General features: G+C 36.7%; 1 protein-coding gene across 1 annotated transcript in view; it reads left to right on the top strand.

Moving 5' to 3' along the window:
- DDX1 (DEAD/H-box helicase 1) overlaps window positions 1-13,030 on the top strand; it is a 20,097-nt gene extending 7,067 nt beyond the window's left edge. The window contains exons 8-26 of the mRNA XM_008641789.2: window positions 89-172; window positions 595-671; window positions 1,872-1,944; window positions 2,056-2,132; window positions 2,821-2,935; window positions 3,428-3,566; window positions 4,579-4,639; window positions 5,808-5,906; window positions 6,594-6,683; window positions 7,274-7,462; window positions 8,472-8,523; window positions 8,971-9,117; window positions 9,796-9,887; window positions 10,423-10,495; window positions 10,950-11,022; window positions 11,141-11,183; window positions 11,412-11,507; window positions 12,270-12,390; window positions 12,712-13,030. Of these exons, the coding sequence (XP_008640011.1) occupies window positions 89-172; window positions 595-671; window positions 1,872-1,944; window positions 2,056-2,132; window positions 2,821-2,935; window positions 3,428-3,566; window positions 4,579-4,639; window positions 5,808-5,906; window positions 6,594-6,683; window positions 7,274-7,462; window positions 8,472-8,523; window positions 8,971-9,117; window positions 9,796-9,887; window positions 10,423-10,495; window positions 10,950-11,022; window positions 11,141-11,183; window positions 11,412-11,507; window positions 12,270-12,390; window positions 12,712-12,842 (1,832 nt within the window). The 3' untranslated portion in view covers window positions 12,843-13,030. The remainder of the gene's footprint in view (window positions 1-88; window positions 173-594; window positions 672-1,871; window positions 1,945-2,055; window positions 2,133-2,820; window positions 2,936-3,427; window positions 3,567-4,578; window positions 4,640-5,807; window positions 5,907-6,593; window positions 6,684-7,273; window positions 7,463-8,471; window positions 8,524-8,970; window positions 9,118-9,795; window positions 9,888-10,422; window positions 10,496-10,949; window positions 11,023-11,140; window positions 11,184-11,411; window positions 11,508-12,269; window positions 12,391-12,711) is intronic.
- Window positions 13,031-26,947: the final 13,917 nt, after the last annotated feature.

The following is a 26,947-nucleotide window of genomic DNA, read 5'->3' on the forward strand; positions in this document are numbered from 1 at the left end:
TTAGATTTGTATGGGCTTAGAAGTAGCAAGACTGAACCAGTTTAGTGAATTTGGGTGTTGTATTAGATCCTTTCTTTTTCTTTTAAAGGGAAGTACTATTATGAAGTTTCCTGTCATGACCAAGGCTTGTGCAGAGTTGGTTGGTCAACTATGCAGGCTTCACTAGATCTGGGTGAGTTTCCTTCTAAAGAACCTATAGGGTAGTTTTTATATTCACATGGTATGGCTGCAGTCGTGTTCTAATATTGCAGAGAATGGACTCCTTGGGAAGGATCCCAATATCAGAGAGTTGAAAACTTCTTGTATTTTACTTCCTGTAAGGGGAAATCTTTTGAGGTGGCAGTGTTTTCTTGTCTTCTGTGATTTTCTGCCTTTTATGTCATTTTTTTTAATGAAGGTGCATGGAGACTAGTAAAATCAATAAACCTATGGCTGCAAAAGTACTAGTTTGGTATACATCCAGGTCAGAAGTCTGTAATTAGCACTGTGTATTATTTGTTTACGCGTTAATGTTAGCAATTTCAGTTACTGATACAAAGAGGGAAAAGCATAACCTATCAACCAAAAAATAAAAGCCTACTGTCTTGTCTTCAGGCACTGATAAATTTGGCTTTGGCTTTGGTGGCACTGGTAAGAAATCTCACAACAAGCAATTTGACAGCTATGGTGAGGTAAGCTTAAATTGCATTTGATAGAAATACTATTAAAATTTTGCATGTTAGTCTTGTGCTGTTACAATCAACTGTCCTTTGAAATAGTGTCCACTTCTGAGGAAGGTTCACTGGGCAAAAGGACAGTGAAACATTGAAGTATTTTTGGATAAAAGCTTATTAAGAGATTTGACAGAAGCAGTTACAAGCTTGAGACATGATTGTGGTTAGACTGCAATTAGATTGACTCTTATTTAGAAGTTAAAATTTTGCTGTGTGTTACAGGTTAAAAGTTAACTGACCTCTTGAGATTTGTCTTGACTTACTTCAGTTTTAGCTTGAACAATTCAACCCATCTGTATGCCTGAGTGAATGTCCAAGTGAGGGCATTGTATTCTGCTTACTAGAAGTTAAAATAGAAGTAATTGCACAACTCTGTAATCTGTCAAAATGTGTTATTGAATGCTAATAAAACAGGGTGCACTATTCTAGCTATTGAGTTGGGTTTGCCATTATCTTACTGTGCACTTTTATGGTGTCTGCTGGGAATATCAGTGGTGGTTTTTGCCTAGTGTACCAGTGGAATTCAGATGTTTAAACATAATTTATATAAATATGGGTGTTACAGCAGAAACTCAAGTCTTTTTGTGGTAATGATTCAATGCCATAAAACTTGCAACTTTTATGACTATTGTAGCTTGTTTAATAGTAACTCTTGAGCTGTTGATTAGAAGCACTGTAATATATAGATGTTATTGAATACCTTTAAAAGATCTCAAGATAATTAAATAAAGCATGTGAGTATACATAACATGCACACAGCAGCATCTTGAAGAGCTAGTCTTTTTTTATAGTCAAAATACAAGTTTCTGATGCCACGTTTGGTGCTCTATGCTTAGATTTACGTTGGCTAATAAATACATGGCTAATGTGCTTTTCCATAATGCAGAATACTTCCAGGTAAATGATACTTAAATGTATCATTGTCATTGTGTTTAAATTTAAAGCAGCAATAAATGTTGAATATCTAAGATCAATTGGGCAGTTTACTGAAGATTTGTAATCAAATAAAAATATGCTTTCTGTTTACTGGTCTTACTGAAATAAATTGAACTTGCTTCTTTCAAGAGTCAGCATTTAGTAGGGAGAGGCTGGAAAACTAAAAGCTGACAGAGTACAAGCACTAAGTCTTAAGCTTCACAAACGTTTTTTCTTTTGCAGGAATTCACTATGCATGATACAATTGGGTGCTATCTAGACACAGAAAAAGGGCAAATAAAATTTTCCAAAAATGGTAAGTTTTATTCTCTTTATTTGGAATTTTATTTGGATGCTTTCACTTGGGAGGGAGGGAGGGAGAGGAATGCATAGACTTGGAGAGTCTGACGACTAATCCTACTTTCAGGGAAGGACCTTGGCCTTGCATTTGAAATCCCACCACATATAAGGAACCAGGCACTTTTTGCAGCTTGTGTACTGAAGGTAACAGGAATATTACAGATGTCCAAGATGATTATAATTTTTCTGGGTTTGTTAATGAGCTACTTAAGTATAAAATTTGCATAGCGACTTAGTTACTGCAGGTGTACGTGTAAAGTCAGTTTTCTTTGGTTTACCAGTATTCACTACTGAAGGAATAATGTGTGTGTTAGCTTTCACTACCATTTAAGCTAGATGTTTAAATTCAAATTTTAATCTTGAATTTAAAGGTAGAATAGCATGGATAACTAATTCCTAATAACGGTGCCATGGTGTGTGTATTAAACTTTGATATACTGTTACGCAACTGATGTAAGCAAATAGCTTGAAAGTCAGATTTCATGTTTCATTTGTTCTGAACTTTAACATTACTGTAGTGTAGTACTACGTCTTTCTGAGTTACTTTTTGAGTCTATCTCAAGCAGTAAAGATTTTAGCAAAACATTTCAGTGGTTAGAGAAATGTACAAGTTCAGAAAAAGTGCTTTGGCTTTTTGTTAGCTTTTTTCTGCATGTTTGGTTGGTTTTAAGTTCCAGCAAGGTTTCAGTGGTAACTTGGGGAAGAGGAATGTGTAAGATGGGAGAAGAAAAGACCTTCCTCATCTCTGTCTGTTTTTTTCATTGTTGAATTGTTTCTCCTTTTATGTGGTCCCTTGAATCTGTTTGTATGACACAATTTTCTTGAAACCTAGAATGCTGAATTGAAATTCAATTTTGGTGAAGAAGATTTCAAGTTTCCGCCAAAAGATGGCTATATTGGTCTTTGCAAGGCTCCTGAGGGTAGTGTTGTAAAATCACAACATGCAGGTTAGATTTTACAAACTTCTCTTGTTTCTGTATTCAGGTTGTGTTACAGAGCATCTTTTGATCCCTTTAGTTGCTATCAGAAAGGTCTTGAACATAGCAGTAGTAAAGACATATTGATACTTCTTTTAAAGTACACCAGATTTTCTTAATCTTAAACCACCAACAATCTTCAATATTTCAAATTTAGAAATGCATCAGATAAAAGAAGTCCATCTCAGTTTTCCAACAGTGTTATTATAAAAATAAATGTGGATCTTTATGTTCAGGAATAGAATGGATAATCCTGCATGACCAGTACACCCACTTGTAATTTTTGAACATTATTCTGAAGTTATTCATAATTGAGAGAGCAATCACATCACCTTTTAATGGAGCATTTCAAATTATGAGGTTTTAATTACTAATAGAAAATACAAATTTGTTTCCAGTAAAAGATCTCAGAATAGGAATGTAGTTTGTATTAATGGTGATTTTTTTTTTTTCCCCACTTAGGAAGCGCGCAAGTGGTTCAAGCACAGAACCTTCCAAATGCTCCAAAAGCATTGATTGTAGAACCTTCAAGAGAGCTGGCAGAACAAACTTTGAACAATGTGAAGCAGTTCAAAAAATATGTTGATAATCCCAAATTAAGGTAATAGTGTATGTTAGTTGCATTTATGGTATTTTCCATGGATGTAACTTCACAGGGAGATGGGGGAGTTCCACTTTGTAGCTAAGTGAATCATAATCTGCAGTGTTGCTGATAATAGTATCAGTAATAATCTGCTACCAACCGACCTTTTGACTTCGCAACTACAGTTAGACCACTTAAGGGTTTTTGCAGGGGGGGTTGGTGTGTTTTATCTGTGGACTGCCTTTTTCTCAAAGGCAAATTCAGTGGGTAGGGGGTTTTTTTTTCACTTATCAGTGATAACTAGTATGATACTTCACATGCTTTTCTTGACTAAGAACATCATCTGCTTAATGCCCTTCTTTCCTAAACATTTTCCTATGTCCCCATCTCCCTCTGCCCCCTCATTGTTTTTCATCTCCATCAAATAGTTATATAGTGTCTATTATCTACAAGACAAATTACCATGGAGATAAAATTCTCAAAAATGAATCATCTACAAGTTTCTTTGGTTTAAAGTTGTCTCTCTATTGACTGTACTTCTAAAACTTAAACATTTCCCTATTCTAAACTGCAGTCTGTTTACAAGAGTGCATTTACTAGAATTGCTGAGGACTAAGCAATGGGAATAGGCAAGCTACAGTGGAAGATGCATTTCATTTACTGTTATTTGCATTTCTAACTTTCAAGAACACAGGAAACTTTATTAAACTAAGTTACATAATTCTTGAGATTTTTAACATTTTTTGTAAGATTAAATTGGTTAAGGTGCTGATGTGATTAATACAATAGCAATGAAGTAATCACATTCAAATACAGCTTGGACACAAAGTTTTCACTTGAATTGAAATACAGTACACTACATATGAAGGGATGAATTTCAAAATTGATTTTTTTCCATTATTCTTAAAATTACAGTTCAGAGCTATTAATTGTCAGCTATCAATAAAAGAATGAGTCTTCAGACAGATATTTAATATACCTTCTGAATATAATAAATGGGTAAATGTCAAATATATTAATGTAATTTTAGGGAACTGCTGATTATTGGTGGAGTTGCTGCAAGAGATCAACTCTCTGTACTGGAACAAGGCGTAAGTTGTATTTTTTTCATATGATTTAATAGTTTGGGTTCCAAATAACTCATGATGTTGCTAGAGAATAGTAATGGTGCTTCTTGTAACTCATGTTATTGACTGCACATTTTCTTTTTAACATTTTTTATTATTATTATTACAAGCTCATGTTGCAGCAGTCTAGTAGTTGTTCCTTTACTTCGATGTCAATACAAGTGCTTACAGTACTTAGTCAAATTCTGTTGAAGCCTGAATACTCCAGAAAATCTTAAAATAAAGGTTTAACTGTTTACCATTTGTCCTTAACCAACAAGACAGTTTTCCTAGTAACTTCTGTTCCATGTTTTTGTGAATAAAAATAGTCTACAGTTATCAAGGTGAACCTACACTACAGACCAGTCCTACGTAGAAGGAAGTGGTCTGGCTTCAGCAGCATGGATTGTGCAATCGATTCAATGACAGTGTAGGGAGAACAGAGTCACAGAGTCTTTTTTTTTGAGACTCCCTTCTAGAAGTGAAAACACATCACTATCAATAAATTTTCTAGTGGTTCTAGCTGCCAAAGTACAAACTTTCTTCTAAGCCTACTTGATCTGGAAGATTATTAGACTTCCATGTGAGTGCTAAATTCTTGATTGTAAACCCTTTTTTCTGGCAAAATCTTAAGTTATTTCTATACTTGATAGACTTTGTATCCTTCCACCATGAGAAGAGTTAAATTTATTTTATCCCCGTTTAAAAACAAATTTGTTTGTTGGCTTTAAATAACAAAATTACACAGAGCTTGGGATTTAGGGAAGGAAAAAAGGGCCACAGCACTTCCCAAAAAAAGGGAAGACTTCCTCCCTAAGGTAGATTCTGCTAATGAAATGCCTGTTGAACCAAAATGCAGGTTGCCCAGACAGGAGGTTGTAGGATCCCTTTCCAAAAGGGTACTGAAGATTGTGCTTGGCAGCTATCTAATGTAACTTGGAAATTGTCCTTGACTGGCATGTTAAAGTGGGAGTGGAGACCAGATGATCTCGAGATTCCACCAACTCAAATTAATCTAGGATTTTATGAAGTTACAATTAATAGTGGATAAAGCATTATACTGATAATTCTCTCACAGTGTTAAGCTTAGATAAAACTTGTAATGCCTCTAGTTAGTTACAGGACCAACTCGTACTCTTTATGTATTTCAAAGGTGGATATTGTTGTTGGAACTCCTGGAAGGCTGGATGACCTGGTTGCAACGGGGAAGATTAATTTATCTCAAGTTAGATTCCTGGTTCTGGATGAAGCTGTATGTAGAGAACTAAGTGCTACTTAAATTCTGTTCTTAAATGCAGTATGATATTTGCAAAAAAGAGTCAGTGAAACATGATTGTTCTATAGTATTTGATAGTTCAGTGGAACAGTTAGATACCTACACTGTTCCACCTTAATCCTCTCACTGTTTGTAACCATAGTAACCTACTTTTTTTTTCCCCTCGCCCTCATAGCCTCTCTGTTAAATCTGTTTGGAATTTTTCTGGTAGAGAAATATATTTCAAATTATATTTACAGGGCATTGAAGTCTGTCCCTGTCACTGCAGGGAACTCAAAGGACAAAGACAAAAATATAACTGTTAGTTAACCTAGTAGGTCTTGAGGCCAGTGAATGTTGTACTCAATGTGCTGTGAAGTAAGTGCTTCTCTCTGATCTGTTGTAGTACAACTGAATATTCACAAAGATTAAATACCTTGGGGTGTTAGCTAGGAGTAGCTGCTGAGCTTCTTGTGAAGCACAGCAGCTATACTATAAATACTCCATATTTTTACTGGGTTTTTTCTCCTCAGTAATAATATCCCTGCCATGCATTGACCTGTCCAGCTAATTAAAAGCAAGAAGTTCTGAGACTATAAGTGTATTGCTTATCTAACTCAAGTGTAAAGACTGAGAAATGAGGGAGATTTGCAGCTTCATCTCTTTTATTTCATCCCCACATAGGATGGCCTTCTCCTCCAAGGTTATTCAGATTTCATCAACAGGATCCACAGTCAGATTCCTCAGATAACCTCAGATGGAAAGAGACTTCAGGTATAAAATATTTGTGGTTTGGATTTTTTTTGTTGTGGTCTTTGTTTGTTTTGTTCACTTGGATATTTTTTTTGTGTGTGGTGTGCTCCGCTTTCAGTTGTTGTCTATTATTTGGCATGGAGCATGCTTTTTTGGAATTTGATAAAGCTCTTGTCCAAAACTTAACACTTGTTCAGTGAGTTCACTAATTGCCTGTGAATGTGTATTTTTCGGATTCCAGATATTGAAGCCTAGCATTCAGCAGTTTTGAATTTAATTGGAATTATTTATATATAAGTGTATCAAAACCTGACTGACTACATACTTCATGATTCCTAATATGTTAATAATCTTGATTAATTAGCTTTCAATAGTTCAGCATTCTTCCTACTAAATGATGGGGTCTTTGTAAGAGAATAGTTAAGCAACTTACTTGTTGCCTTGACTCTTGCCAGCTGAGTGGTTCCTGTGATGAGGAAATCCAGTCAGGGACTCTTCATTATGCTACGTTATGCTATTCAACTGTATAACATTCTTCCAGTTCTATTCCCATCTTTTTGGGCTGGGAGGATCTTACTTCAGTGGTATCCATATGACTCTCTTCTTCTCAGGTGATTGTGTGCTCTGCAACACTGCATTCTTTTGATGTGAAAAAGCTATCTGAAAAGATCATGCATTTTCCCACCTGGGTTGATTTGAAAGGAGAAGATTCTGTCCCTGAAACTGTACACCATGTAGTTGTGCCTGTAAATCCAAAAGCTGATAAGCTCTGGGAAAGGCTTGGCAAGAATCATATCAGAGTAAGTAAAACTTCAGGTTATTTGTCCATATTTACTAATTTAACCTTCAGAACAGGGACCTAGTGTTGAAGGATCTCTGCTGGCTATTGAAACAGCTTAATCTGAAATGGTTTGTTCCATGATAGTCAGCATCATATCAGTGATGTCATAACACTGTTTCTGAACAGCTCAGTGTTACAGACATGATTGAGGAGGAGCTTAATAGAGAAACAGACTATCTGCACGGAGAACAGTGGCACTGTGCTTTTTCACTCAGCTAATGGTCTGTGGTACTTAGTACCTCTTTTCTGACTGGGCAGGAAGAAATAAACCTGCCAGGATGGATCATTCTATGAGGTAGTTCAGTCTTGAACCCATGTGAGATGAGCAGTTTTTAGAGGAATGGATTTCATGTCAGACTGCATTTGGGACTCTAAATTCTACATTCACCAGACACCTATTCATGTGAGAAGGTGGTCGTTGTTCAGGTCTTTAGTATTCAGGTTCTGAATAACCTGGGACCGTATTTTGTTCTTGGCAACTCTGATGCAGTTACAAGTCTAGGTTTTCTTAACCCCTCTTTGTCTCTGGAATCTCTGTCACATGTTGTTACTAAGACTTAATGAAAAGGTACTATGAGTTTATTTTTCTTGGGTTTACAGTTCATATCTGATTCAGCCTAGCATAGGGAAAAAGATCAGAAGCTACTCTTTGTGATTTAGCCATATTTGACAATGCCTTTTGATTCGGGTTTGTTCGGGATTTTTTAATTCTTCACTTTGTTCAAAGGTGTTTTCTGGCCAGTGTCTACATAAATAATTTTAGTTCCCTTTTTTATGAATAAGTTTTGTGGGCTTAAACTCAAGACTTTCCTTTAGCTAAAGGCAGATTAACTTGGCTGGTGGATGAACAGAATGCTAAGATTACTTTAAAACTTTGATTTCTTCCTAGTTATAAGTCAATGGAGTTAAGTATTTCTCTGTGAAGAGTGGAGTAACGACTTGGGGGGTTTTTTTGTGTTTGTCCTTAGACTGATGAAGTACATGCAAAAGACAATACACGACCTGGCGCTAACACTCCAGGTAATCAGCAACACTAAGAAATAGCTTGTGAAATTTTTGCAAATGTTTTGAAGTAAAGGTAAATTTTAGTAGTTAACTGGCCTTGAGTCATGTTCCTCCCAAAATTTTATTTCTATATTCTCATAGTCCTTAAGAGAAATGTATTTCTGTAATTGGGGAGTGGGAAAGAAACTTGAATATATATTTTGCAGATTTGTAGACAAGTGTTTGTTGGTCTGTATAAAAAACCTGAAACTTCTGAGTGGTTTTGTTCTTTCTGTATTATATCACCTTGGAATATGGGAGCATTGAGGGGAGAGGTAGAAATTGAAGGTTTACCTTACTTGCTCTAACAATAAAAGTTTTAACTGTCTACTGGAAGGCTAGGGAACTTTAAAGGTATGCAGTTCAAAGGTTCTTCATGTTTTTAAACAGTTCGAGTGAAATAACTTCTTTATTTTTATTTAGAAATGTGGTCTGAAGCTATTAAAATTCTAAAAGGAGAATACACTGTTCGGGCAATCAAAGAGCACAAGATGGACCAAGCCATTATTTTCTGCAGGACTAAAATAGACTGTGATAATATGGAGCAGTACTTCATCCAACAGGGTGGAGGTAATGCTTTCATGTTAACCTTACTCTGCTCACTTTTCTCACTTCGTGTTGTTTCAACACCAAAATTGTATGATGAGGTCACCAATACTAGGACACAGCACAAATAAAATTGTGCTTCAGTTTTTTTATGTACTGACTGAGCATAAAGTTCAGGGTTTGGTAGCAGGCAGCTGCAGGGGTGCCGTTTGTGAAAGAAAGCAATGAACTGTCCTGTACCTGTTCCAGACAGTTCTGAAATGGATAGAAACCCATCATGCACCAAAATTTGAACCAGTGAGAAGAGTATATGGTGCCTCTGCTGAAATATATTAGTAAAATTGATAGCTGGTAAGGGCAAGAGACATGGGAAGAAATATGTGTATACAAATATATATACATAAGGAGACACAGAAGGAGAAATGTGGAAGAAAACGGGAACAGTGAAAGGGGATGTGTGTGGAGAAGGGTGAAGAACAGATACTTGAAGAAATGGGGAAATTTAGAGGAGGAAGGAGTAGGGAGAAATGCCTGCACAGACCTGCTCCAGGGAGGAGGGTGGAAGGGTATTTAACTATTTGTCTTGGGTATTTTTCCCCCTCACCAATGCCTGGGGGGGGAAATTTTTTGCCCGTGAAAATTTTTTCTGGTTCTGTATCATAACTTATGTGTGATGTTATTAATGCATACAAACTCTTTCAGGTCCGGATAGGAAGGGACATCAATTCTCATGTGTCTGTCTGCATGGTGATAGAAAACCTCAAGAAAGAAAGCAAAACCTGGAAAGATTTAAGGTGATGCAGCAGATTCTTGAAGGCTTTTTCCTCACCTCCCAGTATCTGAATTCGTATGTTAATTTGTGTTCCTAGTTCTCCATTTAAATTAAATTGCAGTCAAATGCTGTATGTCCCACTTCCTGAAATTGTGAGGCACATTTTCTGTAGCTGGAAGTCTGTACTGGTAATCAAAATGACCTTTGTGAGTTTGAATTGATAAGATAGTAGGCTTATTTTAAAATAAAAACCTAACTTTAAACTCTGTAGCAATTACATTGTTTTTTAAAGTCTTTAGTACTTGATTTCTAAAAAAAAAGTTACTAAAATATTACAGTTCAGTTTTGATTAGGCTAGGCTGTTTGTTGATTTTTGCTTGCCGTATGCTGTTGGGGAAAGAAACAAGGATGTAAATTGACCAAGCTACTCATGGGTTTATTTGAAGTGTTCTTAAATGTACAGAGCCACTTCAAGGTCAAGAAGTGCAGAGGACTGTGGTTTCACTGCCTGGGATTTTGCTTTAGCACAACACTTCATTACAACTCTGTTTTTGCAGAGAGGAGATGTCCGTTTCTTGATCTGCACGGATGTTGCTGCTAGAGGAATTGATATTCACGGTGTTCCATATGGTAAGACATAACTCCTTAAACTTAAGCTGTTGAATTGCATTAGAGCTTCAATATATTTGCACTCCTGTCCACTAGTTAAAATAAATGTGACCTATGGCATAATTTTAAAAGATAAAGATATTAAAGGATTTAAACTAGGCAGTATTTAATTTGTTTGTTCACCATAAGTTCTCAAATACCTGCTGATATTCTGCATTTTTGGGAATTGTTCATTTGGTTTTCCATTCTTGCCAAAGAGTAATCAGGGAGAAAACAGTTGGAGACTGAAAGCTTTATTGCAGATATTGCAAGTTACACCTGTAACTGTTGTAATAGACTATAAAGTATGTACATAGGCTAAGGAGAGGATTTGCAGCAATCAAAATCATACTTATTTTAGGTGTCTGATCTTGACTTTAGCTCACATACTAAAAAAAAAAAATCTCGTGTTCTTTATGGATTGTGTCTTACACAGTTATCAATGTGACACTCCCTGATGAAAAACAGAACTATGTTCACCGAATTGGGAGAGTAGGCAGAGCAGAGAGGTACGTGTGTGTTCAGAGCAGTCACCAGGTTTTCTTGATTTTGTTGTTGTTATTGTTTCACAAGTTGGCAATAGTTACTGAAATACATTTCTCCCTCCCTTCTCCCCTAATATTTCAGGATGGGTTTGGCAATCTCCCTTGTGGCAAAAGAGAAAGAAAAGGTAATTATACTCCAAAGCAAAGATGAGCAGACATTATTCACTGAAGATCTATCCACAGCTGCTATCTGACATTCATATCCTGCACTGAAATATCGTTTATTTGTCTGTGCTCAATTGAAAGAGATCTTAAACATATTCCTGAATTCTTTTTCATGCTGTAATTAGTCAAAATGAATGTACCTAAACTCTATTTCACAAAGTTTAGAAGTTGTTCTCCATTATTTCTAGGTTTGGTATCATGTATGCAGTAGCCGTGGAAAAGGGTGTTACAACACAAGACTGAAGGAAGAAGGAGGTTGTACCATATGGTACAATGAGATGCAGGTAAGCATTTTGCTTAAATGTTCCCTAATTCCTCTAAAAGACTTAGGAATAAAGTTCTTGTTTCACCTGTGTAGTTGAAGTACAAAGCTAGTCTTAGGGTGTTTATAACCTTTGATTCCATTTGAAGAAAAAAAATAAAAAACTTCTCAAGTTATATGTTCTTTAAGTTGTTTAATTATAAAAGCTTATTTTAATATTCACAGCCAATTCTGTTGGAGTCTTACTTTCAGCTTCCCTATAGTCGTCTTAATCAAAATCTGTTAAGATTTAGAGGATGTTAGTTACACACTTCTGTTTGGATGGTTTGTTGCAAAACTGTAAGTAACTTAAAACTGTTGTTTCTCTAACCTGGAAATAGTTTGTCTCTTAAGTAGGTTTTCATTGGGGTTTGTATACCAACTTTGAATGCTTGTTAAAAAGCAGTACTTCCCTCCTTTCTCCAATGAACAAGGGTATATACATCATCTGGGGTAAAATAAGCTTGAACTATGAGCTCTTTATTATAAATTAGCCTCATTCATACAAGTAGGGTAGCATATGAAATAAAGACTTCTAGGTAGGGTAAAAACATTTTGAAATTGGAACTGAACTTATATAGTCTGAACTAATAAAAATGTGTTAGTCTTCAGCATCTGTGACCAAATTGTTTTCTGTGTACCATCCCTGTTCAAACTACTCAAATGTGACTGTTGAGAACACTAGTTTGACTAGTCTTGGATCATAAGAGTACTTAAAGACTTCTTGGGGTTTTTTTTCTCTTAGTTGCTGGGGGAGATTGAAGAACACTTAAACTGCACTATTGCCCAAGTTGAACCAGACATAAAAGTACCGGTGGATGATTTTGATGGGAAAGTTACATATGGGCAGAAAAGAGCTCTGGGTGGTAAGCAATGACCTACTCTCAAGTTCCCTTGCTATGCAGTGTTGTTTCCTTGTCTCCTGTGTAACTACAGAATAATAATAAATAAATAAGATATTATAAATAAATGGATTATAAAAAGCTGCTAGTTCTTTGCTATCTTCTGCATTTGTTACATGCAGCCTGTGGGTTGCAAGTGAGAAGGGTATGTGTATACCTGTTTTGGTTTGTGCTTTTTTTTAACAAAGTAATTAATTTTAACTTTCTGAATGACTGTGGTTGAGCATTATTAGTTCTGCTGAAAAATGGCTTTGAACACATAATTTAGATTGTCTCTTTTGGCAGGTGGACTGTATAAAGGCCATGTGGATGTTCTGGCACCTACAGTACAAGAGCTGGCTGCCCTTGAAAAGGAGGCTCAGACATCTTTCTTGCATCTTGGCTATCTTCCTAACCAGCTGTTCAGAACATTCTGATTGTGCCACAGTAGGGAGAAGGCTTGAGTTAATAAAGGCTCTGCCCTGCAAATACAAAAATCCCACACTGTCTCTGAGTAGAGGTAGTTAGAAAGTAATTAAAACTAAGTATACTTCTTGCATGATGAACAGAGTGTTCAGCACTGTTGAGTTAGCTGCTCTCTTAATAAAACAAGTTAAAGATGAAATGGTTTTGTTTGGTTTTTTGCCGTAACAGATTAATTTGCAGAATCATTCTTTTCACTGTTTGTTGATTTATTAAAAGTACCAGAGTAGTTAAGCAAATCTGGGAGGAGAGTTATATATTTGTATTTATTTATATTTAAAATTATTTAACTATTTGTGTATTGTAAATTTTTAATGCTGGACTGACTAAAGATAGATTCATGTTCATTCAGACAGTTGTTTATATTTAAGAGACTAAATAAGAAAAAAGACAGACCTAAAGTATGTATCTGAAGCTCTTTGTTACCTTAAACCCCTACATCTAGGCTGGTAATTGCGTTTTGATTCTGTAGTTCCAGACTTCTCAAAGTTAATGTTTCTTAAATGTCTAAAATGGATCTTGTACAAAGATTTCTACAATACTCTTGAATTCATAGGGGAGTACCATGCAAATACCAAGGCAGTTCATAAAACTGCAGGAAAAGCTTTTTCATGCAGCAGTATAGGTTGAAGTATTTAATGCCTCTTGTGGTGCTTTCAGACAGGTTGAATTTATTCAGATCAAACTACTGTAGTCAAATGTGGCTTTTTTTTTATTTTTAGCTTTTTTTCCTCCAGAGACTTTTCTAATGATAATTAGAAATTTCAGTGACTTTGCATGCAAATTGTCATTCAGAATATCTCAGGTCATTGGGAATGCCAGACAACCACAAACCAAAGTAAGCTTTTGTCTTCCTTGTGAAGTTGTCTTCTCACAGAACGTTCCATCGCTGTGCAAAAGTCAGTGAAAATCAATTTAAAATCAGGTTGAGCAAATAATTATTTGTAGTGTTACCTGGAGAGGGCAGACTGAGAGACCCAGGGATTGTAATAGAAAACATAGATGTCTCATTAATTTAAACAAAGTATTGCATTTACAGCAATTTATGTGATGCTATTAGATCCTGAGGGGAGGGGAGGTTACATGGGATGCTTATCATTAGAACTTGGGAACAAAAGTTCTACCATGTGTTGCATTGGTCTTGTCAGACAAGAGTAATGAAATCTGTCAACCACAAGTCAATCAAAATTAATTTATTGCAATGCCTAAAATCATTAAGATGCAGAAGGAATCAGATCATTCATGTTTGCCAGTTGAAGCTGAGATGAAAACCAGTTTCATCTAGTTTAGACATATATCTTGGGAAATATTTTTAAGTCACAGGAAAATGGTGGACAGATGGAATCAAAGGCTTAGAAGCATTGATCTTTTTTTTTTAAATGTGACATTCTAAATTTGCTACATGTTCCAAGTGATGATATCTTCTAAGATTTGCTGTTGGGTATCCAAACTTCAGTGAATAATTACAAATTGTGACTATTTAGGACTGAAAAAAAAAGATGCTAAAAATGAAAATTGCTTTAGGAATATAACCTAGGTATGCCAATTCTTACGTAAAATTTGTATTTTCTTGGTGCTGGAGCTGAAGTTACTACACTGACCTGATGTATACTTGCTTTCAGAAGGGTTTTGCTGATACGCCTTCAAATGCAGTAGCATGAAAGAGGTACCGGGGGACTTTCTGGTTGAGAGACTTTAAAGGTTGTGTGAGATGTCAAGAACTTAACTGTATGTTGTGCTAAATGGCAGAAAATCCCCACTGCCCTGATCAGTAATCTCTAGGAAAAGTGTTTAGGTAAGATGGCATATAAAAGGTAGCAATTGTTTCGAGGGATCTGGTCTGGGGGTTTTATGTTCCAGTTACTGCTGTCTTAAACCACTAAGATGGACTTACTGGAAAACTTTGCATTTTTTCAGAAAGCAAGTAAGGCTATTTTAAAAAAAAAAAAATCTTAGAAAACAAGAAACAGCAAATTAATTTCAGACCACTTTCCCTGATATGATGTTCCCTGCCTCTTGTTATTTTTATTTGTAAATGAATGTGCCTTTTTACACCTAGTAAGTGATAAGCCATATCTAGTTAGATTAGCACGATTCCAGTTAAAACCTTTAACTGTCTCTCTTGAACCAAGCACTGACTTGCTTTCATACCAGTCAAGAAGCTATGGTCATGTTCTTGTACTGGAAGTTAAAAGTAAACCGATACCTAAAAAGAATTTCTCAGCATCAGGTGATGTTGTACATCCCATGGGAATGTTCCAAGTGATATGCAAAGAAAAAGTTCTCTTGTAGAAATCAAGTTGACTGATTTTTGTCTGTATCCCTAAATGTAGATGTGCGTGTGGGCTGTTCGGCACGTGGGTCCGGGGTGGGTGGAGGTTCCCGGGGTGCCTCAGCTGCTCGTGGCTCGCTGAGCAGCCGGTGTCTGCCTCGTGGTGGTGCTCATGTCTCGCCGAAGGCCTTTCCTACCCAGCCTGCTGCTTCCAACTGGGTCAATTACATTCTCCCTATTTTTTTTTTCTCTCTAGAAACAAACAAACTCCTAAACAGCAAAAGAACTTAAAGCTGTTAGAGCTGTTTGTGTGGAGCACAAACTCACAATGAAAGGCCCTTGCTTCACTGCCTGACTTCTTGTCGAAGCTTGAATAAACATGCCGTGTGAGCTGTTCAGATTGTTAATCCACTAACTTCTGCTTTAAAGGACTTGTTCCTTGTCTAGGTACAAAGCTAATTCTTGCTACTGTACATGTCAAAACTGTGTTTATTTTTATTCTCAGTGCTGATTTCTAGGGCTCACAAACTGAAAACAGAACCAAAAAATAGGCTTTCATAAGAGCCCCTGACAATATTTGTTGCAATTTGCTGGCTTTAAAATTATGTAAGAAAATCCAGTGTAGGTACTCTTGCTGGGCTTCAGCTTTTCTGACCAAAAGGAAGGAATATGGGAAATTCAAGATTAGCCTGAGAAAAATGAACAAAATATTAGTTCTAGCATTAACTTTTTTTTTCCTAGTTATATTTCAATAATACCTATAAAGTTGGCTTAGGGAGATACTTTTGTTTGGTTTTTCGAGTTTATCACTTGCTTATTGAAGTACCCTTGTTCTATAGCTTTGTATTTTTGACTAATTTGCTTTAGCACAATGTCTTTGAGAGAACTCACATTCTTATTGGATGATTAACTATTCATTTATAACTACTTGTAGTAATCTTTCTTTGTTTTCCTTTACACTCCCATAAAGGTTCCTTTTATGGAAGGGAAAAGGATACAGATGGTGTTTGCCACTCAGTGCCCAAACTGCTGAGCTGGGGCCCCCTTTTAGCAAGCTCCAAAGGCAGGACGACTTTGCTGGTCTCTTATGCTTTAAGTATGGTTCTGTTTTGCTACTGTGAAAGCAGACAAAATTGCTGCTGGCAACACAGACTTGTACTCTAGTCTTCTCATGTTTATGGAATCACACATACAAATAAACGTGCCCGGTCTGTTTGAAGAGGTAATTGGCCTGTGGTCACTACCATATGTGAATATCTGTATAATGCAGTAAGCTGGGCTCCTGCTTAACCCAGTTAGCAAAATAGCTGTGTCTCGAGTAGATTAGATACGTGTAAGAAGGGAAAAATGGGTGCAAGATTCAAAGGATGAACTTTACCAAGGAGTGTGTAATCCTCTGCCCTGCACCTGTGTTTGTAGGTAGGGAAAAGTGTAATAGCTAGGGTCACTTTGAGAAACCCTTTGTCATTGCAATTACACTAACACTTGCCTGTAGACAAAATGAAGTTATGCAAGGGATGAGGGAAAGCAAAACCCTTGTGTAAGGAATCCTCCAAACAATAATACTTTTTCCGTAAATTGCTTTAAAGCAAAAAGTTGGCTACTTTTCAGAGTTGCTACTTGTTGCAGTAACTAATGCATTTAGTGAATAATGAGCAGGGTCTTTATCACTTCTTATTAAAAGGTGTCTAAAACTCACTGTGCTTCTTGCAGTGATTTTTGTCTGTATCTCTTGGTTTCTCACAAATGTGTCCAGAGCCACAGATGGAGGAATTGAGGTAAAGAGACATAGCAATCTGCTGAATGTCAGCCAAGACTGGCAAGAATTGTCATAATAACTTTGCAGCAGTAATATGTTAAATGCTGTTTCAAGATACTCAGCATGTGAATGAATTAGTCTTTTTCATAATGATTGTTTTTATCAGAGAACATAAAGGTACATTCGTGAAGCGTATCCCATGACTGGAGTGCCTAGGCTGTATAGCAGAGTATTTCTCTTGCTCTGAAGGGATTTTCTTGTCCTGAAGGGATTTAATATTTAGCAGAAAAATTAAAAATACAAACAGCTACCTTGATACATAGAGAACAGATTGCTGGAATTCAGATTCTAGCTAACATTGAGCTAACACTGTTGTAGGTGACAGGATAATCTTGCCACTCCAGAAATTACAGGTCTCCTTTCTCTAGGTGTTATGTTGGACCTGCCAGTGCTGGACAGAAAATTCAGGTAGTCTGGAGCATTTAAACAGCATCAAGAGCTTGTATTTAGACAAACCATCCTCTGTGTAAAATAAAGTTGAATTTAAAAATTCCTACTCATATGGAAACATCATAGTACTTACATTTCATAAACTGTGTTGCCTCTTCAGTTTGGTCTTTGGATAACACTAAACTGTTGTGGAATTGTCTAGTGGTAACTTTCTTCTCTTTGTTGATGGTTGCAATACACAAAACTCATAGAGGATTTGGATGGTATCAATTAAAACCATCCTTCCACAGATGCCTTGTTGGGAACCAGCATCCTTTTAACCAAACACTGTAATTGTGTTAGAATTAGTTCAATTTATTGTATGAGTAATGAAGAATATCATGTAGGATAAGAAAATAATAATAGAAATTACATCCAAATTGCTTTAGGTGGCATTTGTGACTCTTTGGTGTATATCAGTATTATGAGTAGCCACTCTGTTATTTAGGTTTTAAGCAATGTGCTTTGTTCTATTCCATTCTACTAAAAAACTTTTGTGATTTTTTTTTTGTTATTGCAGTTCCACTGAAAAATAATCATATTTATTAATGAAGTGATTCAAAATACGAAGTAGAGAATTGTTAGTATACAACATATTCAGTTATGTGTTAACTAGCCCTGTACCAAATGCAGTAATAGTTTTGAGGGGTTTTTATTGAGTCTTAACCTTTTTTGAAAAAAAAAACCCAAAACTTGCATTGCTCTTCCTTATAACAAGAAATTAAGCCATGCTTGGCTGAAATGGTTAAAAAGAAGTAAGTTTTATAAAAAGGTTGTCTATTCACCTCTAAGAACTGGTCTTTTGTGGTATTTCTAATGGCCTAAAACAGTGAGAACAGAATTTAAATTCACTTTAAAAATTGTAAAATAGTCTGAAGTCATTTGTAGTTTTCTGTCAGCAGCCCAAACCTTGATTAGGAGTTTTGCCAACAGCCATTGTTGCCAGGTGGTGCTTTTAACTAGGGACTGCATTTAGTCCAAATTTCTAAAACTAAGTAGTTCTTAGTATATGATAAATACACCTATTTTTTCTGTATTTGCCTGCTAAGATTTGACTTTCTGGTATGTATGTGCAAACAGCTTTTCCTGATGGCATAAAAATAGCCTTTATATCAAAAGGAGGAAAAAGTTTGTTTTAAATCTTTCCTGAATAATGCCTGTGGTATCAGAGGCTTCCTCCATGTGTTTTACTTATCTCATTTATCGTGTAGGTAATTTATGTAAATGCTGCGCTTCAGGATGCGGTCTCCTTAATAAAGCAGGAAATCCCTGGGAAACTGTCCAAGTAAACACTGCACAGGCTACTGAAACAATCAGAAATACTGGTTTGTATATGAAATGTTTTCATCAAGCCTATATAATACCCCCTTAAAGTTGTCTCTTTTTTTGTAATGCATCCAATAAAGTGAACTTCCTACTTGTTAGACCCTGTGTGCATCCAGTTGCCTCTCCTGTTACCCTACTGATGAAAAGTGAGTTTACTTTTACTCCTATATCAACAGGATTGTTTCCATAGTGGCTTTTAGTTTACAACTCTTGAAAATCAACCGTGGGCTGGGGAGAAAATGTATCAGGGTAAGATGGGGAAGAAATGCAAACTCCATAAATTAAAGAAGGAATGCAAATCAAATCCTGATTGAGACCTAAATTGCCAGCTTGGAAATAATCCTCTACATAAGTGTTTCCATAAGTGACATGATTTGGGGTAATTAGGTTTGTGGTGCCCAAATATACTGTGGCTTTAAGGTTATGATCTTCAGAGATCAGTGTCTTATGATCTTAAATCTATGTGATAATCTTGACTATGCAAATCAATATGCAGCAAATACAAATTCTCTTTACTCTCTTGCATACTGCTATTGTCTACAGCAAATTAAAATAATGTGGATTGGTATGCCATGATGGAAAAATTCTCTCACTGAATCATCTGTGTTTCAACAAGATGTCAATCTCTGCAGCTCATTTACAAATCCCAACCTCAGCTACGTTCTGGTTCACATTAGGTTTGTACTGAGCAAAATAGAGTGTAACAAAAAGTAAGCAGGAAGCAATTCCATCCCCAAATGAGGCTATTCCAGTGTTTTTAAGTGTTTAATAAGAAACTTAACAAATTGCCAACTCAGGTAGAACTTGTGGGATGCTATTGTCTCTCCTTTTGTGTAGTGATGCTCTGTTGTTCAAGGCGTCACATCCTACAGCCACAATTTCTCAGGCAATACTTACCAGACTCAAGCCTCTAACTCATTTATTTGAAGAAGAAATCCCCAACTCTACTAGACTATTTCCTGCATTAAACTAATTAACCTTCACACAGAAATTAGGTCTTGCAGAGGTGGTTATGTTTCCTAAGAGAGCAGCCGCAGCACTCCCGACAAGTGTTTGATGTGGAGAAATAAAGTTTTAAAGAAGAAGGAGTTAATTTCCAGAGGTGCTGGTGCTATGAGAAAAAATTTCCAGTATGTGTGTTCTTGGCTTATCTTAGCTATATAGTTAAATGTTTTGTTTTATTGTGTCAGCAGCAAGAACTTTGTTTTGTTTGCCATACAGACTTTATAAGGTTTTATTCTGCAAAATTTTTGTAGTAAAAAGTATTATTCATGTATCATTTTACAGGACCAATGTCAGGAACTTGCTTTAGTTTTAATAATTTAATCTGTTCCTTTAACAAGAAAAACACTGGAGGGGGGAGATAGCACTTGGCAAGGGTAGCCCAGCCAAGGCTTAGTCTGATGCAGTGATGTGAAAGTTTTACCTGGAGTTCTGCTTATACCATCGGTGTGTTACAAGTAAGCACTGCCTTTTTTTATTAATTGACCCTATTAAAGCCTTCCCTTTGCATTAAGCATCATATCCTTTGTTCACCTGCCTGTGCCAGGTGCTGTGTTATTGCCTTCCCTTACCTGTGGTTTAGGGGATGTGCACAAGGGAAAACCGAAGATACCTGCCGGGTAGGGCGGGAGCGTACAACAGGACAACATTCCTCCCAGAACACCTAAGAAGGGGGCAAAATTAAGTGCAGCAGTAGAATGCTACTGTAAATTGTTCTACATTTGACTAGGGGGCGGAAAACGGTGAATCACTTGGTGCTGTGTGCTTTATTCTTCTAAAGCTCTTGTTTTGCCACTGTAGTAGATAAGAGCTTTCCTAAAGTGTTGCCTTCTGATACCTGTCAAGAATAGCTCATTTTCCTCACTGCTCTCCCAGAAGGGCATTAGATGAGCTCTTGGGCTCAAAAACATTCTTTTGAAGGAACAAACACGAAGGTTGAGGTTGAGAAATAATGAGCATAATGAAGAAAGGAACAAGTTTAAGATGATCCTGAATTTCTCTGAGCATCCACTCTATCCACCACAAAACCCATTTCTTATGCCAGTGGAAATTAATTTTTTTCATAAGTTCTGCTGTGTCAGGAGGAGAAAGGTGCTTTTCTTTCTGTGCCAAACAATTTGTCCTTGAGATACACTGGTTTCTTTGAGAAACCGAGGTGTGGTTCAAGATACTGTTTCCTGGAGCACAGCACTTCATGTAACAAATGAGATCGTTATGGTTGGATGAACCCATGAGCTGAGCAAACATGAGAAGGCTGAATGTGTTGGAAGTGAGTATAAACAGATTCCATGCCCTGAGAGGTAATTCCTGAATGGTGGCAAAGATGTGTAATTATTGCTAAATTTACCAGCATAATTGAAGTCCTCTAGTCAATTATAGGTGATAACACTACTTATGCACACTGACAAGAACTTATGGGAATACCTAAATTGCAGGTTAGTTGGCTGACTCTGTGTGTGGTTTTGCTGTTTGAAAGACTCACTAAATTCCCTCTTGTGCTAAGGAGTGGTCTGTCACACTGCCAAGGACTAGGCCAGAACTGCATTTTGGTTTATACTTTCTCTTATAGCAAAGGTCAGATTGGCACAGTTTCTACTTCATAAAGGTCATGAAAAAAGTTGCAAGGTTGACTTATTTATTTATTTTCTGTTTTGCTTACTTTCACAGATTCATAGAAAGATTTGGGTTGGAAGGGACCTAAAAGATTATCTGGTTCTAATTCCTTGGGCAAGGACACCTTCTACTAGACCAGGTTGCTCAAAACTACATCCAGCCTGGCCTTGAACACTACAGGGCATCCACAATTTCTCTGGGCAGCCTGTGCCAGTGCCTTACCACCCTCACAGTAAAGAATTTATTCCTGATATCTAATCTAAACCCTTCCCTCTTTTGGTTTAATGCCATTTTCCCTTGTCCTATCAGTACATGTCCTTGTAAAAAGTGTCTTTCCAGATTTTCCTTTTCCTTTGTTCTCTGGTTCAGAAGTAGCAGTTGAGGGCAGAGTGAGCAAGTGGTGTTTTATTGTGTATCCAGTCTGACAGATTTGGAACAAGAGGTCAGCCTGGATGGGTCTGACCAAGACCAATCATGCTTCATGCAGAATGAAGTCTCCTGGATGGATGGGGTGAATATGAGGGAATGCTGATTTTTATTAACAAAGTGTTCATTGATACACCCTTAAAGAAGAGTGGGAGGGTGCAGCCCATTTTATTGCCTCTAAGACTCCCAGATAGACCACATGCTTGACTGCTCCCATGTGTTGGCTGGGCATGACACTGCAGCCTGTCTGTGAGAGGGACCCTCATAAAGAATTATAGCCCCTGCTCTTCTTTAGGCATCGTTTTCTGCTGTTGTACTGGATGTAAGTTTTAATTATACCCATATATATTTGAAAATGTTTTCAAAATGGAAAATTTCAAAAATTGCCTTTGGATAGTTTAGTTTGCCTCAACAATACTTTGCTGTCATTTTATTTGATCTAAATCAACTAAGGAATATTTAGCTAAGGATTTGTAGCCAAATAAAACCCTACTCTTGCTGATATGCTGAAAGAGAGCAGTGGAGCAACATGACTATTGGAATCCAGCTGACTTTCTACATAAGTACTGGAGAAAAATTCAGAAATAACTATTCAAAAATCTATTTCAAAAAGTGACAAGCAGTGTGGATGGTCAAGTTTTAAGAAGTCTTTGTGTGCCACTGTGCCTTATATATAGGTGGCATCAGGATCATGGAGGTACCCCAAAAGGGCCATGTGAAAATGGTGATATGTACTGTTTTTTCTACAAATACAGGGGATTTATTTAAAGATGCTAATGATAATAGATTTTAAATGCTTGTTCCTTTAGCAGCACATTTTTTCATGGAAGTTTTGGGTCATAGACGTCTAGAAGATACTGATTTGCTAATGACAAAAATGTTTATCCTTTAGCTTACATTGCTTTCTATGTTGCTAAACAGTTGAAAAAATGCTTTTTTCTGTAACATGCAATGCAGCTTAACTTTCTGAAGCTAGAGAAAAGACACCAAACTCTCATGTGCTAAATAAAATTTTAGCATGATTAAAAAAAAAAAATCACTCCTGCAAGCATACTCTCTAATGATCTCCATCTTGAAATTTAATTTGCAAAGGTGATTCTAGGAGCACACATCCCTCATGTTTCCATGGTAAGCTTCTATGAAGTTCAGATTGGATGAGGGATTTTCTCCATCTATAAATTTGGTGTCTCCATGAAATGTGAGTTCATAGACCACAGAAAAATTCAATTCATACACATGAATCCTCTTGTGTGTCAAGGAAACTATTACTTTCATATGCTTTTATGCTTTTCACAATGTAGAATAATGATGCTGTATAAATTAAACTTAAATATTTTATAGATGCAATCAAAAAAACCTATTTAAATAAAGTTAAGGGTCTGACTAAAATGTAAAACCAAAAAATTGTGACGCTCATGTAGGAAATTCTGGTCTATATTATATTCTTCAGGATTTCCATGACTCCTGCTGAGTGGTACTGGATTGTCTGCTCTGTCTAATCTTGCACTGATGTAGGAAGAATTATATGTAAGTTTTGCTTTGAAGCATAATTTTTTTTAAAGGAAAAAAGTGAAACTATAGATTTAAAATTTTCATTTTCAGATTTACAGGAAGCTACCTACTGGATATGAGTATATTTATGTAATGTTGCAAAATCATAGATCATTGTATTAATGCACATTTATTTTATGCTCCTTTTTTTGAAAATTATGATGATCAGAGAAGACAATGTTCAAATCTGTGTGTAAAGACATATGGGCTTATTCTATAGAGTTTTTTTCTTCCAAGTGCATTTTTGAATTGACTACAAGGTTAAAAGTGCACCCGTGATGGAACATAAGGGGTTCTGAATGAGACCTGGAACAGCAGTGAAGTGCAGCTTGATTTTGAACTTGAGTTCCTGGTGTCCTGAAAATTATTTTTCTGATGCTAAGTCCAAAGTTGTCTCAGTTCTGCAAATAATTTCTTTACTGAACTGCAGGGTTTTCAGGAGCCTGAAGTCTTCCTTCAGAAAGTAACCAAAAAGGGGATCAAGAGGACAGTGGAGAAGCAGGGGTCTGTTCAGTGCATATTCAAGGACCACAAGCTAAATATTTCTGCTTTCTTTGTCTAAATTGCCTGCAAATACTTTTAGAAAATGGCTGATGGGGGTATTCTCAGATAACTGTGTTCCACATCAAATGTAGCAACATGCTCATCAAAAAAGTGGTATCATCACCAGTGATAGCTTTTGCCCTGTAGATGGGTGGTTAGAGCATTACGTGAGGTACAGAAGAATGAAAAGCACATTCTTTCTTCTGCCTAGGAGGTTTACAATCCTTTTTTTTTCATGTCACAAGAGATTACACCACTTAATCAGCTTTAAACTAGTTTTGGGAGAGAACATGTTCACCTCCCAGCACAGCTGTGCAGAGTAGAGTTAAAGGTTCATTGGTCTAAGGAATAGGCCAGAGAAGAAAGGAAAAAATCTATAAACAATATGTTATTCTATGTTATTTTTTGAGTTTTATCTTATTGCTGGTCTAACCTTTCTAGCCTAAGATCATAGAAATGGAAACTTCATCTTCATTTGGACTGAAAAGCCCTCTGTAATGAAATTTTGTCCTTAAATAAGTACCTAAGGAATACAGTACATTCATGTTTTTGATTTCTATGAGAAAAATTATTTTACTGAGTGATCAAGTACCTCATAAAGAAGTAAATTTTCTAATCCTCACATCATTCCCTTGACTTCTACTCAAACTCTAAGTCTCCAGGATTGTTCTTTTCTCTGTATCAGCACCAGGAGTGGTCTAAATTCAGGAGCACAATTTCCAAGCACGGAGTTCATGCAAGCTCCCTTCCTTCTGTGCCCAGTGATGGTATTTGGCCTTTAAAGTAGGGAATCATGCTGAAAACTTGATACTTCTGTCTCTCATTTTTTCGCTTTCTTTTTCCTTCCAAAGGTTGGTTGAGGTTACAACCTAGCAGTAGTGATTATTCTCAGAGGTAATACTATATATGTGGCCATATTTAGGATCAAAGTACTTGTTTATGGTTGGGTTATGAGGTGGCTTGTACCACTCCAGGGATTTTTTTCTGTTTTTTGATACAAATAACTTGTGGGGATCCAAAACCCCCCTACATTGTCAATGAGTATGTCCATTTGCAGTGTGTTTGGAGACCTGTCAGTCACATAATTTTAGTGATATGAGTTATGCTACATTTTTGTCACCTTAGTTTCTTATCTAATTAATAAATAGATTAATAAGGGAGTGCCAAATCAGTGCTGTAGAGAGATGTAAATGTATGATTTCTCCGTTATTCTATTTTTAACTAAACTGGTAATTTAATCATAAAACCTACCAGTTTAGCTTGATGTAACCCATGTTGATTGGCATTAATTATATTTTCCTCCTTTAATTTATTAATCAAGTCCTGCACCAGCCAGCTCTTTTGCTTAGGATCAATGTCAGTGTGACAGGCCTATAATTACCCAAGCTGTCTTATTTGCCCTTTTAAAATATCTTCAATTTCTCTATTGTTTCAAGATGTATTGAAAATAAGCAGTAATGGTCCAAAGGGTTCCTTCACAAGCTGTCTTTGAAACCTTTCAACAAAGTTATTTGGACACTCCAAAGTCTGCATTTAGGAGCTATTTTTTAGTACCTTTCTGAGTTACTATTAAAATGGAAAATATTTTGACATCATCATCAACTGAACATGCAGGGGAAACTGTATTCATTAATGCATTTTGGAAGCCCTTGGGAAATTCTGCATTTTCACTACTGCTATTGATACTTTTTTGCTTGCAGATCTTAATCTTTTGATAACGGTTTTCAGATTCCCCGCCTTGCTTTCTCCCAGGATCAAGCAAAACCATGTTCCTGTGTTTGATGTCTATTTACCATGGCAAGCACTGTAAAATCCAGGACTAGAGCTGCATTGTCAGAGGACACAAGTGAAAGAGGCTGAGATTTGCAGTAAACATTATATTTATGGTGTTACAGGCTCACCTGAACGCCGCACATAAGACTCCTCTCTCTGTATGGTTTCAGCATCAGATATTATGCCATGAAAGTATAAGATAAGGGACCCTTAACAGAGCTGAAAAGGGGACACGAAGAGCCCAGCGACACAACAGCTTTACTTAGTGTAATGGGGAGGACAAACATGTTTGACAGCCTGTGCTGAAGCATCAGATAAGCCTTGTAGCATTGTTTTAAGATAAATGTAACCCATGATGTGACCCACTGATGTCTGTCAAACCTGATGTTCATTTAATGAACAAGAAAAATATCGGAAAAACATATATATCAGTTAAATTGTGCAGGATAAAAAAGCCTCTTTAAAGCTGAATAAAGAGCAATAAACATGATAGAGGGGATGCTTGATGGGCTAACAGCCCTGGTGCCGTGAACAGCTCCATTGTCAATTGTACCCTTTCTCTGAACATCACTTCTGGTGCTCCGGAGCTGTGGGTCTCCTCGCTGGTGGGGTCCTGCCATGCATAAACACCATCAAGCTGCTGCTCAGTAGTGGTAAAATCAGGGAAGGCTTCCTGTGCTGCTGCTGCAGCTGATGGCCTGGAAAAGGAATGCTTTTGAAATGGGCTGCGGTGTTCGCAGCTCCCCTTGATTGTTTCCATCTCTGCATCAATCCCCAATTCAAAGCAGTGTGAGCTGGCTGTGGGTGAAGGTGGGTGTCCATTTGGCAAACAACAAAAGGAAAATCTTATGCCATCTTTTATAGAAAATGGATGCTGTCTGTGTCTTAATTTCTAAAGCAAAAGTCCATGGTGAGTGTACATAGCTTCAGACAGAAGATTATGTGTGTCCTTTATCTCTTTGTGGCATTACATTTTTCTCTCTGTTGCCCAGTTGTTAATCATCTGCCCAGATGGATTAACTGCTTCTTTTCAGTATTTCACCCCAGTCCCTTTGTATTGAGACTGGAGGCACATTCAGTTAAAGGCAAACCTAATGCTCAACATCTGATGGTAATCCTTGTATAAACCATGAAGAAATGTCAGGTTAAAACAGGTAATAAAAGGTTCATGTTTTACCAGAAATGCATGACCAGAAAGTGCAGAAATCAGTATCTGGCTTTGGTAATTTCATAATGAAAATAATCTTCAATATTTCATTACAATCTGCTTTCTGTTTCCTGAGGGGCTCGATCTAAAACCTGTT

This window comes from Corvus brachyrhynchos, unplaced genomic scaffold (genome assembly GCF_000691975.1).
Source record: "Corvus brachyrhynchos isolate BGI_N302 unplaced genomic scaffold, ASM69197v1 scaffold116, whole genome shotgun sequence".
Lineage (NCBI taxonomy): Eukaryota > Metazoa > Chordata > Aves > Passeriformes > Corvidae > Corvus > Corvus brachyrhynchos.